Here is a 17646-nt window from a genome sequence, read left to right on the forward strand (position 1 = left end):
GTTGAAGGCACACCAGTACAGTATTATATTAAGCAACTTAATATTTTATTCTAAAATGTGAAACACAATTATGGTGATTTATGTGACGATATGTAAGAGTTTAGAAGCAGAAGACATTGAGAACCTTGATATTCTTCTCTTGTAGTCCCCATTCACACTTTCATGCTTAGTTCTAAGGGTGCGTGCCCATGATCAGGGATAACAGTGTTTTGGACGCAGCATGTTTCAGCTGCAACGAAAAGACTGCGATGTACACTACAAGCATAGTGGATGGGATTTCTAGAAATTCCGTGCCCACTTTACAGCCCGCAGCGTAGACTGTCCTGCGGTGCAGTGTCCTGAGCCGCAAGCTTGTCAGTTGTTTGCTGCGGAGTCGCAAGGGTTCTCTGCAGAGAGAACACAGCAAAAGACTGCCCAAAACCCATTCATGGGCACAAGCAGCTGCGGTCTCCTACGGAGGAGACTCGCGGCCCCGCAGGTCAGGACCTGCAGCGTCCAGGATGTAGCGGGTCCTGATCGTGGGCACAAGCAGCTGCGGTCTCCTACGGAGGAGACTCGCGGCCCCGCAGGTCAGGACCCGCAGCGTCCAGGATGTAGCGGGTCCTGATCGTGGGCACAAGCAGCTGTGGTCTCCTACGAAGGAGAGTCGCGGCCCCGCAGGTCAGGACACGCAGCCTCCAGGACGCAGCGGGTCCTGATCGTGTGCACGTACCCTAAGGCTGAGTGTGCACAGTGCGTTTTTGATGCAGATTTCGTGCAGAATGTGGCAAAACTCTACATGCTGATCCTTATGCCAGCAAAGTCAATGAGAATTCTGTAGTATTCTGCACACGTTGCTTATTTTTTCCTTGCAGATTTCATGTACAAAAGAATCTGCAGCATACCAATTCTTGGTATGCATCTCCTTTGATGTCTATGCCCCCAGCCTCCCCAGTGATCTATATTCCTCCCAACCTTCCCCTGTGATGTATATACACTCGTACCCCCCTGTGATGTATATACAGCAGTCCCAGCCAACTCAAACCTGGAAAAGCAGTTGTGAAAAGCAACAAGATCAATATTGCCTAATAATACAGCTGCACCAAAGACTACAAGCTCCAGCCACCACAGTGAGTTAATTGTTTGACCAAATATAACAGGGTAATTTTCAAGTTGATAGTTTTGTGCGGCCCCTGAAGGTTGGTAGAAATTTCAAAATGGCCCCCGGCAGAAAAAAGGTTCCCCACCCCTGACATAGAGGAACTGCAGACTTGTGGATGTAGACGGGACAACCCCTTTAAAGGGAAGATGTCAGCTGATGCAGGCAGCATGAATCACAGACCAGCTCCTGCATTACAATCCTATATGTATTACTCTGAAATGCAGGCTGTGATGTTTCACAGAAAAATATAGCTGAAATCACGGCTAGTGGGCGGGGTGTCCAGTATAACTGGTATGTCCCCACCGGTTTCTCCCCTCTCGCTCAGTAAACTGACAAGTCTCTACTTATACACAGATTGGGAAAGAGCTGTCAGTCTTAATGCCCTGTCACACACACAGATAAATCTGTGGCAGATCTGTAGTTGTAGTGAAATTGTGGACATTCAGTGCCAGGTTTGTGGCTGTGCACAAACGGAACAATATGTCCATGATTTCACTGCAACCACAGATCTGCCAAAGATTTATCTCTGTGTGTGACGGGGCCTTAATAATAATAAAGTAGGTTGAAACTGCTGGAAGAGACAGTAAGTACAAATAGGGTCTTATCCTAAAACACTGTCAGCAATGGTGCTGTAAGGGTAGACTCACCTGATGTGTTTGTGAGAGTCACAACCACTGTAATGGCGTAATACGGCTGCAGCAGAACCCACGTGGAGGTGCAGTTCAAATTTGGAAAGAAAAGGGTTAATAGTCCGCGCTGCTTTAGAAAGGAGGATCCATGTAGAAGGAATGATTTTATTTGTCTACGCGTTTCAAAGCCTTATGGCTTCTTCCTCAGGACAAATAATTTCTCTTGAGAGAGAAGCCATAAGGCTTTGAAACGCGCCGTAGATGAATAAAATCATTCCTTCTACATGGATCCTCTTTTCTACGGCAGCGCGGACTATTAACCCTTTTCCCTCCAAATGTGAACTGAGGGTAATAGAGCAGGCAGAGAGAAGCCAGCGAGGGCATGCTGTTAGACTAGGCACTGCTTCCCCAGCCTTGCTTTCTCCCCCAGGAGCCAGTCCATGATGTATGCTGTCTGTGGTTGGGGTAGCATGAATCAGCTGACAGGCTCCCTTTAATTGATTTTCTTACTGTTTCCTATAGCAATTCTGTTATGTAGCTAGAAAGGACCTTGAGTTTTATAGATAAGGATTCCAAAGCAAACACTAAGGCTATGTGCGCACGTTGCGTAAATACATGCAGTTACGCTGCGCTTTGCAGCGCAGCGTAGCTGCATGCGTCCTGCGTCCCCTGCACAGTCTATGGAGATTGTGCAGGGGCCGTGCGCACGTGGCGTCACAGAGCGCAGCGCTTCGGCTACTGCCGAAGCGCTGCGCAAAAAGAAGTGACATGTCACTTCTTTCCTGCGCTTTGCCGGCAGCTCCTGCTCTGTCTATGGGAGGAGCTGCAGGCAGAGCGCATGGAATCGGCGCTCACTACGGACATTTCTGCAGCGATCTAAAGCGCACATGTGCTCTTCAGATCGCTGCAGAAATTTCTGCAGGGCTAGTACGCAACGTGCGCACATAGCCTTAATAGTTATTCTGTCCTTGCCGTGTATGCCTTCCATAGAACCCTTTCATTTTGGAAATCACTAATATTTCATTATTAGAGGTAAGAAGATTTCATTGTTGAAGTCTATGTTCTTCAACCACCACTGATGTCTTCTAAGGTTAAAGAGGTTGTCCACTACTTTTATATCGATGGCTTATAGGATACAGTTAGGTCCAGAAATATTTGGACAGTGACACAATTTTCGCGAGTTGGGCTCTGCATGCCACCACATTGGATTTGAAATGAAACCTCTACAACAGAATTCAAGTGCAGATTGTAACGTTTAATTTGAAGGTTTGAACAAAAATATCTGATAGAAATTGTAGGAATTGTACACATTTCTTTACAAACACTCCACATTTTAGGAGGTCACAAGTAATTGGACAAATAAACCAAACCCAAACAAAATATTTTTATTTTCAATATTTTGTTGCGAATCCTTTGGAGGCAATCACTGCCTTAAGTCTGGAACCCATGGACATCACCAAACGCTGGGTTTCCTCCTTCTTAATGCTTTGCCAGGCCTTTACAGCCGCAGCCTTCAGGTCTTGCTTGTTTGTGGGTCTTTCCGTCTTAAGTCTGGATTTGAGCAAGTGAAATGCATGCTCAATTGGGTTAAGATCTGGTGATTGACTTGGCCATTGCAGAATGTTCCACTTTTTTGCACTCATGAACTCCTGGGTAGCTTTGGCTGTATGCTTGGGGTCATTGTCCATCTGTACTATGAAGCGCCGTCCGATCAACTTTGCGGCATTTGGCTGAATCTGGGCTGAAAGTATATCCCGGTACACTTCAGAATTCATCCGGCTACTCTTGTCTGCTGTTATGTCATCAATAAACACAAGTGACCCAGTGCCATTGAAAGCCATGCATGCCCATGCCATCACGTTGCCTCCACCATGTTTTACAGAGGATGTGGTATGCCTTGGATCATGTGCCGTTCCCTTTCTTCTCCAAACTTTTTTCTTCCCATCATTCTGGTACAGGTTGATCTTTGTCTCATCTGTCCATAGAATACTTTTCCAGAACTGAGCTGGCTTCATGAGGTGTTTTTCAGCAAATTTAACTCTGGCCTGTCTATTTTTGGAATTGATGAATGGTTTGCATCTAGATGTGAACCCTTTGTATTTACTTTCATGGAGTCTTCTCTTTACTGTTGACTTAGAGACAGATACACCTACTTCACTGAGAGTGTTCTGGACTTCAGTTGATGTTGTGAACGGGTTCTTCTTCACCAAAGAAAGTATGCGGCGATCATCCACCACTGTTGTCATCCGTGGACGCCCAGGCCTTTTTGAGTTCCCAAGCTCACCAGGCAATTCCTTTTTTCCCAGAATGTACTCGACTGTTGATTTTGCTACTCCAAGCATGTCTGCTATCTCTCTGATGGATTTTTTCTTTTTTTTCAGCCTCAGGATGTTCTGCTTCACCTCAATTGAGAGTTCCTTAGACCGCATGTTGTCTGGTCACAGCAACAGCTTCCAAATGCAAAACCACACACCTGTAATCAACCCCAGACCTTTTAACTACTTCATTGATTACAGGTTAACGAGGGAGACGCCTTCAGAGTTAATTGCAGCCCTTAGAGTCCCTTGTCCAATTACTTTTGGTCCCTTGAAAAAGAGGAGGCTATGCATTACAGAGCTATGATTCCTAAACCCTTTCTCCGATTTGGATGTGAAAACTCACATATTGCACATACGGCGGTAATGCAAGTCTATGCGGGAAAAAACGCAACCGGCGGCAAAAAAAAATGGTTGCGTTTTTTCTGCAGAGCACCGTATTGTGCCGCTCAGCAAAAACCGGATGTGTGAAAGCAGCCTTAGGTGACACAAAGTAGCAATAAAGCACTACTTGTATTATCAGTGACAATTTCATGGCTTCTTATGCCGATCATGATTATGTTTGTTTTCCTTTGCAGGGGGATTTGATGACCTCGTCACCACTCCTGTTAATGGAGACTTTGACCAGGCAAGTATAAATTGTATAATGGAGCTGTATCTGTGAGACTAAAGCTGGGGTCACACATAGCGACGCAGCAGCGATAACGACGGGCGACCTGACCTTATCAGGATCGCTGCTGCATCGTTACATGGTCGCTGGTGAGCTGTCAAACAGGCAGATCTCACCAGCAACCAGTGACCAGCCCCCAGCCAGCAGCGACGCGTGGAAGCGATGCTGCGCTTGGTAGCTAAAGTAAATATCGGGTAACCAAGAAAGCACTTCTCTTGGTTACCCGATATTTACCTTAGTTACTAACGTCCGCCTCTCTCACGCTGCCAGTGCCGGCTCCCTGCTCTCCTAGCCAGAGTACACATCGGGTTAATTACCCGATGTGTACTCCAGCTACGTGTGCAGGGAGCCGGCACTGGCAGCATGAGAGCACACCACTTAGAGCTGTCTCCCTGCACGCGTAGCTGGAGTACACATCGGGTAATTAACCCGATGTGTACTCTGGCTACGCGTGCAGGGAGCCGGCACTGGCAGCGTGAGAGAGGCGGACGCTAGTAACTAAGGTAAATATCGGGTAACCAAGGAAAGGGCTTCCCTTGGTTACCCGATGTTTACCATGGTTACAGCTTACCGCAGGCTGCCAGATGCCGTCTTCCTGCTCCCTGCTCGCTTCAGTTCGTCACTCTCTCGCTGTCACACACAGCGATGTGTGCTTCACAGCGGGAAAGCGACGAGCAAAAAATGAAGCAGGACATTCAGCAACGACCGGCGACCTCACAGCAGGGGCCGGCTCGTTGCTGAATGTCACACACAGCGACAGCGATGGGACGTCGCTGCTACGTCACAGAAAATGGTGACTTAGCTGCGACGTCGTTGTCGCCGTCGCTGTGTGTGACACCATCTTAAAGGCCCTGTCACACACAGAGATAAATCTTTGGCAGATCTGTGGTTGCAGTGAAATCATGGACATATTGTTCCATTTGTACACAGCCACAAACCTGGCACTGATTGTCCACAATTTCACTGCAACCACAGATCTGCCGCAGATTTATCGCTGTGTGTGACAGGGCCTTAAAAGTGCCTAAACCAATCAGGGGCTGCCTTTTTATATAAGAAGAGTGGCCAGCCCCATACTGGTGATTTAAAGGGAACCAATCACCGGGATTTTCCTATATAACCTAAAGCCAGTGCTATACTGGCACTATCAGGCTGATTCTATATATACCATTAGTGATCAGCTCGGATGTTTAGGTTTTGAAATCCAAGAAAGTAAAGTTTATAAAATCGGCAGCTGCTTGAGTGCCAGCAGCTGAGGAGCAGATAATATCTAGGAGGAATTCAGAGTTATCCCCTCCCCCTATTAGAATTAGCATAACTATTATACAATCTATATAACTTTTCACTTCCAGGACCTGTGTGAGGTCATACCATGTGACCAGAAGGGACGGGGCCTCAGCCAATAAGAAAATGTTGCTTCGTGGTATCAGCATTGTTGGCTGAGGCACCGCGCCTTCTGGTTACATGGGTATGGCCTCACCACAGGTCCTGGAAGTGAAAAGTGAATAGTTTGTATAATACTTATGCTAATTCTAACAGGGAGAGGGGATAACTATGCATACCCCCCATATATTATCTGCTGCTCTGCTACTGTCACTCAAGAAGCTGCAGATTTTATAAACTTTACTTTTTTGGATTTCAAAACATAAACATCTGAGCTAACCACTAATGGTATATAGAGAATCAGCCTGATAGTGCCAGTATAGCACTGGCTTCAGGTTATATACGAAAATCTTGATAATTGGTTCACTTTAACTAAGTAGAAGTTATTGTCAAAAGTGCTCATAAGCACCACTAATGCCCCCAAAAGGCCTGGCTTTTCTGATAGAACGGAGTCCATAACACTCGCAGTGAAAGAGTAAGTTCTCACTGTTTGCAATAACCCAGTGCTGCCATGTACAGTGCCTTGTGAACGTATTTGGCCCCCTTGAATTTTTCAACCTTTTCCCACATTTCAGGCTTCAAACATAAAGATAAAAGTTTTAATGTTATGGCGAAGAATCAACAACAAGTGGGACACAATTGTAAGTTCAACAAAATTTATTGCTGATTTTAAACTTTTTTAAAAAAATAAATAACTAAAAATTGGGGCATGCAATATTATTCGGCCCCTTTACTTGTAGAGCAGCAAACTCACTCCAGAAGTTCATTGAGGATCTCTGAATGATCCAAAGTTGTCCTAAATGACGGATGACGATAAATATAAGCCACTTGTGTGTAATCAAGTCTCCGTATGAATGCACCTCCTCTGTGATAGCTTCAGTGTTCTGTTTAAAGCACAGAGAGCATCATGAAGACCAATGAACACAACAGACAAAAGTGTTGTTTAAAGTTTGCCACAAGCCACCTGGGAGACACACCAAACATGTGGAAGAAGGTACTCTTGTCAGACCAAACCAAAATCGAACTATTTGGGCACAATGCCAAACGATATGTTTGTGTAAAAGCGACACCGCTCATCACCCTGAACACACCATCCCCACTGTCAAACATGGTGGTGGCAGCATCATGGTTTGAGCCTGTTTTTCTTCAGCATGGACAGGGAAGATGGTTAAAATTGATGGGAAGATGGATGGAGCCAAATACGGGACCATTCTTGAAGAAAACCTGTTGGAGTCTGTAAAAGACCTGAGACTGGGATGGAGATTTGTCTTCCAACAAGACAATGACCCAAACATAAAGCAAAATCTACAATGGAATGGTTCACAAATACACGTAACCAGGTGTTAGAATGGCCAAGTCAAAGTCCAGACCTGATCCCAATTGAGAATCTGTGGAAAGAGCTGAAAACTGCTGTTCACAAACACTCTCCATCCAACCTCACTCAGCTACAGCTGTTTGCAAAGGAAGAATGGGCAAGAATTTCAGTCTCTCGATGTGCAAAACTGATAGACTTACCCCAAGCAGCTTGCAGCTGTAATCGCAGCAAAAGGTGGCGCTACAAAGTATTAACTTAAAGGGGCTGAATAATATTGCACGCCCCAATTTTCAGTTTATCATTTTTTATATAAGTTTAATAAATTTCGTTCAACTTCACAATTGTGTCCCACTTGTTGTTGATTCTTCACCATAACATTAACATTTTTATCTTTATGTTTGAAGCCTGAAACGTGGGAAAAGGTTGAAAAATTCAAGGGAGCTAAATACTTTCGCAAGGCACTGTATTTTACTAAGTCATTACCAGATGGAAACCTGATTAATCAAGGATAGTTAAGCTGCATTTACACTAAAAAATTATCGTGAATGAGCTTTCTTAAGAATACTCCTTTCATGATAATCTTTCAGTGTAAACAGGTTGCCGATCACCGGATAAATGACCAAAATACTCATTCATTGAGTAAAATGATCTCTTGTGCAGCACAAAAGATCAACGTTCTTGACAGTGCATCATCTGGTGTAAACAGGACTCACGTTGCCGAGAACTATTTCAGCCTATGCACTGAGTGATCTATTAAAGATTGTTTACACTCTTTTGTCTGTGTAATAAGGCTATTAAGCGACCATCGATCTGTAAATGTTTACCTATCTGCAGTCGTTTAGGGGTACTTCTCACATAGCGAGATCGCTGCTCATTACACACAGTGCTGGTTCATTTTTTGGACGTTGCTCTCCCGCTGTGAAGCACACATCGCTGTGTTTGACAGCGAGAGAGCAACGATCTGAATGTGCAGGGAGCTGGCGTCTGGCAGCCTGCGGTAAGCTGTAACCAAGGTAAATATCGGGAAACCAAGGAAAGCCCTTTCCTTGGTTACCCGATATTTACCTTGGTTACTAGCGTCCGCCGCTCTCAGGCTGCCAGTGCCGACTCCCTGCTCCCTGCACACGTAGCCGGAGTACACATCGGGTAAATAAGCAAAGCGGTTTGCTTATTAACCCGATGTGTACTCTGGGTAGGAGTGCAGGGAGCCAGCGCTAAGCGGTGTGCGCTGGTAACTAAGGTAAATATCGGGTAACCAAGCGCTTGGTTACCTGATATTTACCTTAGTTACCAAGCGCAGCATCGCTTCCACGCGTCGCTGCTGGCTGGGGGCTGGTCACTGGTCGCTGGTGAGATCTGCCTGATTGACAGCTCACCAGCGACAATGTAGCGACACACCAGCGATCCTGACCAGGTCAAATCGCTGGTGGGATTGCTGGAGCGTTGCTAAAGTGTGACGGTACCCTTAGTGCCGCCAATCAGTCTGTGTAAACAGACCCTTAGTCAAGATCTCGTAATGTATTTCTCTTTTAGAGGGGCTTTGGAGATTTTCTGGGATCGTGCATGCCGGGATACCACAACCCGGGAGTTTGGGCCCAACTTTTGATAGAAACTCAGGTTCTTCCTAGGGCATAAGGGTTACTTGTCAGCACTTCTGTCAATAATTTATATTTTGTAAAATTGCCAGTATGGTGCTTCCCACTCTTTTACTAAATGTACAGGGCAGCCCCAGACTGGTGATGGGTACACTCTAAGGGGTACTTTGCACGTTGTGACATCGCTACTGCGATCTCGTCGGGGTCAAATCGAAAGTGACGCACATCCGGCGCCGGTAACGACGTTGCAACGTGTAAAGCCTAGAAGCACCGATAAACGATCGCAAAAGCATCGTAAATCGGTGATCTGTGTAGTGTCGGTCATTTTCATAATTTGGCTGCAACGACAGGTACGATGTGTATCGCTGTGTATGAAGCCGCAGGAGCGAGGAACATTGCCTTACCTGCGTCCCGCCTGCAATGAGGAAGGAAGGAGGTGGGCGGGATGTTATGTCCCGCTCATCTCCGCCCCTCCGCTTCTATTGGCCGCCTGCTGTGTGACGTCGCTGTGACGCCACACGACCCGCCCCCTTAGGAAGGAGGCGGGTCGCCGGCCAGAGCGACGTCGCAGGGCAGGTAAGTGCATGTGAAGCTGCCGTAGCGATAATGTTCACTACGGCAGCTATCACAAGATATCGCATGTGCGACGGGGGCGGGGAATATCGCGCTCGGCATCGCTACAATCAGCTAGCGATGTCGCAGCGTGCAAAGTACTCCTTAGGCCCATGTCTATCGATACCTTTTCACTCAATGAACAAGCAAAGCCAACATTTGTCGGGTGAAAAATATGTTTAAGCTGGAATAAAAATCATTATCAAAAGCACATTTCAGGACATAACAGTATAAACCATGTGCACGGTATTTCCGATAATTTTGTACTGATAGCATTGTTGGTCGTTTAACCCTTTCTCCCCCTCCCCCCAGCGGTTTTCGTTTTTTCCTCCCTTCCTTCCAAGAGCTATAAATTTTTATTTTTCCGTCAAAATAGCCATTTGAGGGCTTATATTTTGCAGGACGAGTTGTATTTTTGAATGATATTATTGTATTGGAAATCACAAAAAAAATTGAAAGTATGGTGAAATTGCAAAAAAAGTGCTTTCCACGATTGTTTTTTGTTTATTTTTCTATTTACCATGTTCACTATATGGTAAAACTGACCTGGAATTATGATTCCCCAGGTTGGTATGAGTTGGTAGATACAAAACATGTATAGTTTTTCTTTTACCTAACTGGTGAAAACATTTCAGAAATTTGCATTTAAAAAAAAAGAAAAAAAAGAATTTTGCTTTTGCCGCCATTTTCCGAGACCCGCAGCATTCTCATTTTTTGGTATCAGGGGCTCAGTGACGGCTCATTTTTTGCAACTTGAGCTGACATTTTTCATTAGACCATTTTTGGGTGTCATGTTTTGATTGCCTGTTATTGCATTTTAATTAAATATTGCAGCGACCAAAAAAAGCTTAATGCTGGCGTTTTGATTTTTTTTCTTACTACGTACTTTTCCGACCAAATTAATTGATTTTATAGTTTGACAGATCGGGCATTTCTGAACCAGGCAAAACCAAATATGTGTATATTTTTATTATTGTTTAATTTTCAATGGGCCATAATGGGGGTGATTCGAACTTTTAGTTAAGAAAACTTTTTAGAGATTTTACTAGTCCTTATTGGACTTGAAGCCCGCACTATTCGATCACTTCTGCTGATCAGAGCGATGCTTCACAATCTCTCTGAACAGCGGAAATGTTGATCTCCTGTAAATGCCGACGCTCTGGCAGCATTCATAGGAAGCCCCCTCATGACAGTGACAGGGGTCATCAGCTGACCTCCGGCTGTCATGACAACCCATTGGCTCCCCATGATCGCATCACAGGACCCCGAATGGAAGCAGGGAATGTCGCGATCCCTCCAGATTGCGTTAAATTGCACTGTCAGAGTTTGACAGGACGATCCATCTAGTTAACAGGCGCGTCTAGATCTCTGATCCAGCCGTTGCTGTTAGCTGCACTTGTCCGGCCGATTAGATCAGCAGACATGTGCGGAGAATAATGCGGGCTCGCTGCGCAAGCCCTAGTTATAGGGACAGACACAATCTAGGAAATTAAGGAACGTTCTAGGTTGTAAAGGGGTTGTCTGGTGAAAAGAAATGATTACTACTGATGAGCGAGCGTGCTCACCACTGCTCGATACTCAATCGAGCATTAAACGTGCTCAGGTACTTGCTTAGCCTATTATCGCGGGTGCTTGGATTTAGTCCATGAAACAACAACCACAACGCACAGACTTGTTTCACTGCATGATGTGTGCAAGCACCCCAGGGCGAGCCATTGGCAGTGTCTCAATGGCTCTCCCAGAGTATAAAACATCCTTCTCAGAGGTAGTGTGACCCCCTGAAAAAAAAACAACCCTCTCTACCTCAAGAAATGCTCTGTTTATAGCTGGCTGTATGTGGGGGGAGACCTGAACAGGCCAGTCATTGACTTTCCATAATGCTCATTACTCAGTTTCATGCTCATCCGAGCATCTGACCAGCTCGAATGGGGTAACAAGCATTTGAGCATTTTAGTGCTCGCCCATCACTAACTATTACCTATCCAGATCATATCGGTTGTGGGTCCGACCGCTGGGACCTACACAGTTTGGCTACACAGATAATGTTTGATCCCATTTCAGATGGAGCAGCAGTGCGCCTGCTCGGCCTTTGCTCCATTCATTCCCTGAGGAGCTGAGAAGCGTTGCGTTCAGCTTATTCTGGCAGCCATATAGAGAATAAATGGAATGACAGTTGGGCGTCTGACCTGTATGGCATTTTGTAACAGGGAGAAAAAAAATCCCCAATATTGCAGTCTGTTTGGGTCCCAACGGAGGGACACCCATCGATCAGCAAGTTATCACCTATCCCTCTAAGAACAACGATGATGGTGTATGAGCCCTACATAAAGTTGTATGTGATATTGGCCAATTGTGGTCACTATTTGCTTTTTTCATGTATAATTCCTTTCCCACTTTGTGAAAAGCGGTAAATAACCATGGTTTTGATTTAGATTGTCATGTACTTTACCTAGTGATTGTTCTAGCAATGACGTGTTGTCACAATGCTCACGTGTAATAAAAGATCTGAGTAATAAGTAGATGAATATGTGTTCCATCTCATTACATCTTTACCTCCTCTCCAGCCATGAAAAAGGCTCAAGAGTTTGCAATTTTTGCAAGGGATTGGATTTTTTCTGTAAAGGTAAAATATACATATATTTGACCAGTAGCGTAAATTGAAGCTTGTGGGCCACACGGCAAAATCTCTTCTCAAGAGAGATGGTCTTCCCATATGAGCCAAAGGGACTTTTGGGGCCCCTCTAAGCTGCAGTGCCTGGGTGCAACTGTATATCTGCTATTATTACAGTATGCCTTATATGCAGTATATAATATATGAATATAGATATATATTTTGTGTTTATTCTTCCCACTGTCGGACATCCACTGGCCGGGTATGGTATTGAATTTGATTATGGTGCAGAATAATTATTTGCAGTAATTTCTTGATCTGTATATGTAACCTGAGTATCACATGCCTAGCCTATCTCTTCTAGGACCTTAGTGGAGCTAATGATGGGTATGCCGCCATAGCCCAAGCCGATAGGCTAATCCAGGAGCCTGAAAGCCTTCGTAAATGGAGAGAGGAACAGAAGGTGCGCCTGGAGGAGCTGGGTAGGTTGTGAGTGGAAGTCTGAGTTAGATCTATGGTTTTCGAAGAACCTTCGTAGACATGATGTTTCTTCTCATAAACCCAATTTTTAGCCCCAAAAAAACCTCTAGTTTTCATATTGCTACCAAGGCATTGTGATTTAAGTGGTTTGTCCTCATGAAAACAAATTACCGTACATATCATTGCCTGCCTGCTCCCTTTAATATTTTATGAATGTTTTCCTGTACAGATGCAGCTGCCAAGGTGACAGAACAGGAATGGAGAGAGAAGGCGAAGAAGGACCTAGAAGAATGGTACCTGCGGCAGAGTGAGCAAATAGAAAAGAATAAGGTTACAAACAGGTCAGTGACATCACTTTATCAACTCTTCACTGGACGTGCCCCAGGCATTTCATAAAGGATACAGGATTATTTTACAAGTCTGTCACCCACAAAGCTTGATTTACACTACTTATACAGTCCTATAGGGAACTTGGCCTACATAAAAATCACATCTGCAATATAGATTTTACAATGTTTTATTTCATATACAAATGAGGGCTCCTTGGTGAACCACTGACATGGCTAAGGGTGCAGTTCATCATTCCATTCCCCTTAAGGGTACTTTACACGCTGCGATATCGGTACCGATATCGCTAGCGAGTGTACCCGCCCCCGTCGATTGTGCAACACGGGCAAATCGCTGCCCATGGCCCACAACATCGCTTACATCCGTCACACTACTTACCTGCTTAGTGACGTTGCTGTGACCGGCGAACCGCCTCCTTTCTAAGGGGGCGGTTTGTTCGGCGTCATAGCGACGTCACTAAGTGGCCACCCAATAGCAGAGGAGGGGCGGAGATGAGACGGCCAAACATCCCGCCCACCTCCTTCCTTCCTCATTGCCGGCGGGACGCAGGTATGGTGAGTTTCCTCGTTCCTGCGGTGTCACACATAGCGATGTGTGCTGCCGCAGGAATGACAAACAACCTCGCTACTCACCTGTCATCGATTTTTGGTGTTGGAGCGACCTCTCCAATACCAACGATTTTACCTCTTTTGCGATCGTTTTAGGGTGTTACATGCTGCGATATCGCTAATGACGCCGGATGTGCGTCACAAACACCGTGACTCCGATATATCATTAGCGATGTCGCAGCGTGTAAAGCACCTTTTTATCAAGATGCCGCACACTTCCCTAAGCTTGATTGATCGTGCTCATCTGAGCAGACTGAGCACTGCCTGAATGAATAGCTTTATCAGCCCTTTTCACACTTTCACTGAAGCAGATGAACAGGTTAAGTGCAGTTGCGCTCTCATCCCTCTCTTCTGTCTGCAGCGACTGCTCGCTTCTGCCTATTTTGTAGTGAGCAGTTGCCGCTGACAGTAAAGTTTGATGATAGCGTGCCCACATTGACGCTGTGTGTGTGAAAGCCTGTTTAGCTCCTTCAGGATCAGTGCAGACAGGTAGGGCTAGAGATCCTGGGGAGGGGAGCGCTGTCAATTGAGACAAGTGGGGTGAAAAGGTGGAAGGAGCGTGCACTGATTTCTTGGCCATACTGATTAGCCCTCATTTACATATGAAAAAACATGGTTTTCTGTACAACTAAAAATTTTAATTGGGGCCAAGTCTTCTACGTGACTGTACAAATACAATGTAAAACTAGATTTAAAGGGGTATTCCTATCTCCAAGATCCTATCACAATATGTAGTAGGTGTAATAATAAAAAATATTAGCAAATACCTCTAATTCGAAATGTAGTATAGTTCTTCTGAAAATCTATGTCATTTATCTCATGTGCAGGGCATTACAGTAGCTTAGGTATCCATGGTTACAGCCTTGCATATAGGGTTAGTTGCTAGTGGTCTTAACCCTGGGATACCTAAGCTGCAATGCCCTGCACATAAGGTAAGTGAAATGGCTTATATTACATTTCTAATTGGAGGTATTTGCTAATTTTATTATTATTATTATTATTATTATTATTAATAAACCTACTCCACATTGGGGTAGGATCTTGGAGATGGAAATACCCCTTTCACCTAAGCGCAATTTTCGTGGCAGATTTTTTTCAGTAACAGACAAAATAGATGCAACAGGAATGAGAAGTAGAAATGTTTTCATTTGTAGTTCCCATTCATCGTAAATTAACCTAGGATTCTATAAACTGAATTAAATTAGATCTTGTAATCTTGTAATAGGGTATCTGTGCTTCTATAGAGACTTGCATACTATAAGTGCCACTGTACTTGTCATGATACGCCTTTTATTAGACTTTACATGAGCAGATAGAATAGTCTCTTGCCCCCAATTTTCAATAACAAATAATTCTGTCATATCTAACCAGCGCTGGAGAAAACAAAATTCTGGAGTGGTGCTTTAATACATGCCCCTAATATCAAGTATTAGCTTGTAAGAAAAGTGACCCGGCATCCAATGACTATTTGCCCCCACTTAAATTAAGGTTAGAAAAGGACTGTCACCAATTATCGTGTTTCTCTATAAGATGCTATTATTCTTTTTCCTTTGTTTACACTGTTATTTTATTACCTTTCTTCCTTATTTTCACATTTGTCTTCTCTTTCTCTTTATCTTTTTATGCTACTAACCCAGGATTGCGGACAAAGCATTTTACCAGCAGCCTAATGCTGATGTCATTGGTTACGTGTATGTTCAGCTTGTCTTATTCTCAGTCTTTAGCTTATGCAAATCCTCATGTAACAGTATGAACCAGATTACTTTATTAATTCATTCCATTATGCAGTTATTGTATATGTACTGCATGTATATTGTATAGGAAGTCATTTATATAATGAGTGCCAGCTAATTCACAGATTCCATATGGGGACTATCATTTATTAATTCAGAATTTCCAAACACTGTTGTCACGCTCGCCGCCTTGGGATTTACTGCGGCGAGCTGAAGTGGACCCACTGGACCATAGGGGAACCCCGAGCGTACCCTTCTGTGGGGTAGAGGACCGGGACTGTGACAGCTGACTCCCAGGACAGGGGTAGACACAGGAACTGGACAGGACTGAGTTTCAAGTGGGAACAGGGACCACCGGGGTGGCTCAAGGCAGGTAGCACAGGCAGGATGGACAGGGAGAGTCTCTAGCATCAACAGGGCAGGACAGACAGGCAAAGTCACTAACACGGCAGACAAGACAGGCAGGCAGAGTCTCTAGTACCAACAGGGCAGGTGGCATCCAGGTACAGGCAGGACAGGAATGGAACCAGGTACCAACAGGCAGGATGGGCTGGTAGCTAGGTACGGATGGGGCAGGACTGAAACCAGGTGCCAACAAGCAGGACAGGCTGGTAGCCAGGTACGGGCAGGAACAGGATTGGATACAGCACAGGACAGGACAGGCAGGAACAGAAAGGAACGGGACAGAAGACCTGACAACTGACTAGACAGAACCAACTAACAGGATCTATGTTGTTGAACAGGCAAGTTCACTAGTGGGAGATTGCCTTAAATACCCAGCGATAGGCTGAGAGGCACTTCCTGGCAGTGGCACGCTGGCACTTTAAGAGACGGGCAGCAGTGCACACACACTCCTTAGGAGCGCTCTCGGAGATGCTGTGACGCGTGCACAGACTCCGGGAGGCGTGCGGAGGAGGAACCATGTGGAAGAGTGAGCAGAGACGCCGGACAGCGTAGAAGGAGCTGCCTGCGGCGGTGTGTCAATGCGCGTCCCTGCAAGAAGGGAGAGGCAGGGACGCAGCGTTACAACTGTATTGGAAAAAGTGATTTCTAAATCAGATCACTCCTTTTAAGTGATCCATAGAGCCCGTACAGGTGTAGGCACCCAGCATACAGAACCTATACTATATGTGCTTGTACGGTGAAATAACTGGCTTAAGATGACACGTCTGTGAATGCGGAGGCTTACATGGCTACTCTGACTAGTACTGTCATGTGCATGAGCCCTTTGTCCTGTGCAGAAGCTACACATAAATGTCTGTTATTGCACACTGTACCCAAGTTACATTGCTAACATTCCTTCTGTTTCCTCAATAAAGGGCGTCAGATGAAGCACTGGTCTCAGAGACAAAGGATGAAGAAACCGGTTCCGAATGGGAACGCGTCGCCCGCCTTTGTGATTTCAACCCCAAAAGCAGCAAACAGTCTAAAGACGTGTCTCGTCTGAGATCTGTACTTATCTCCATGAAACAGACGCCGCTATCTCGCTAGTATTTCATTCGCCCTTACCTTGTCACCTCCCTGCTTCACACCAAAGAATCCATCCTCGCAGGTCTGAGGCCCATTCACTTATGTCCTTAATGTTACCAAGATCAACCCCCCCCCATTCTTCACATCCCTGAAAAGAACTGTAAAGCAATCTAAATACCAGATCTGATTTCCTTCAATTACTCCATTAGGATAACGTTTGGTAACTTGAGGCAGTGTTAATGAGAGCATGCGGTGGCCATGAGCTTTTGTGTGGGGAGATATATGTTTTTGGGCTTTTTTTATTTCCTTAGTCGGTGTGTGCCTGGCTTTTAACAATGCTTGTCCATAAATTTTACTTAAGGTGTTCCGGAAATGAAAATCCTGTTTGCAAGCAGATTGAACATTAAATTCTTAAACAAATGGGGTTACAAATGTACTGTAATTTGCCATGATGCGGGGTTACATAAATCTATGCACCTACTGTATGATGCACAATATAAAGGAAACAAACTGATCAGGAAACCTTACACAAAACACAATATCAATAAATATCTTTGTCATACCTGAAAATACTTTCTTGAAAATTACAGAAGAATGTTTAAGGGTTTACGTACTAAATAGGTGGGGCATATCATTGCCCCCCATCCACCAGGATTCACACTGAGACCTGACCAGTAAGGCTATGTGTCCACGGTAGAATGTTGCTGCGGATTTTTCTGCATGAAAATCCGCGACTTTC

The 17646-nt window shown here is 44.9% G+C and overlaps 1 protein-coding gene across 2 annotated transcripts in view; it reads left to right on the plus strand.

Annotated features, from left to right (window-relative positions):
- Positions 1-17327, plus strand: part of CLTB (clathrin light chain B) — a 32029-nt gene extending 14702 nt beyond the window's left edge. The window contains exons 2-6 of one of the 2 annotated variants that reach the window (XM_075344657.1): positions 4664-4713; positions 12633-12750; positions 12978-13089; positions 15342-15395; positions 16757-17327. In XM_075344657.1, the coding sequence (XP_075200772.1) occupies positions 4664-4713; positions 12633-12750; positions 12978-13089; positions 15342-15395; positions 16757-16928 (506 nt within the window). In that variant the 3' untranslated portion in view covers positions 16929-17327. The remainder of the gene's footprint in view (positions 1-4663; positions 4714-12632; positions 12751-12977; positions 13090-15341; positions 15396-16756) is intronic. The other variant, XM_075344658.1, reaches the window with a different exon arrangement.
- The last annotated feature ends 319 nt before the right edge of the window (positions 17328-17646 follow it).

The sequence above is a fragment of the Anomaloglossus baeobatrachus genome, chromosome 4, assembly GCF_048569485.1.
Source record: "Anomaloglossus baeobatrachus isolate aAnoBae1 chromosome 4, aAnoBae1.hap1, whole genome shotgun sequence".
In the NCBI taxonomy this organism is placed as follows: domain Eukaryota; kingdom Metazoa; phylum Chordata; class Amphibia; order Anura; family Aromobatidae; genus Anomaloglossus; species Anomaloglossus baeobatrachus.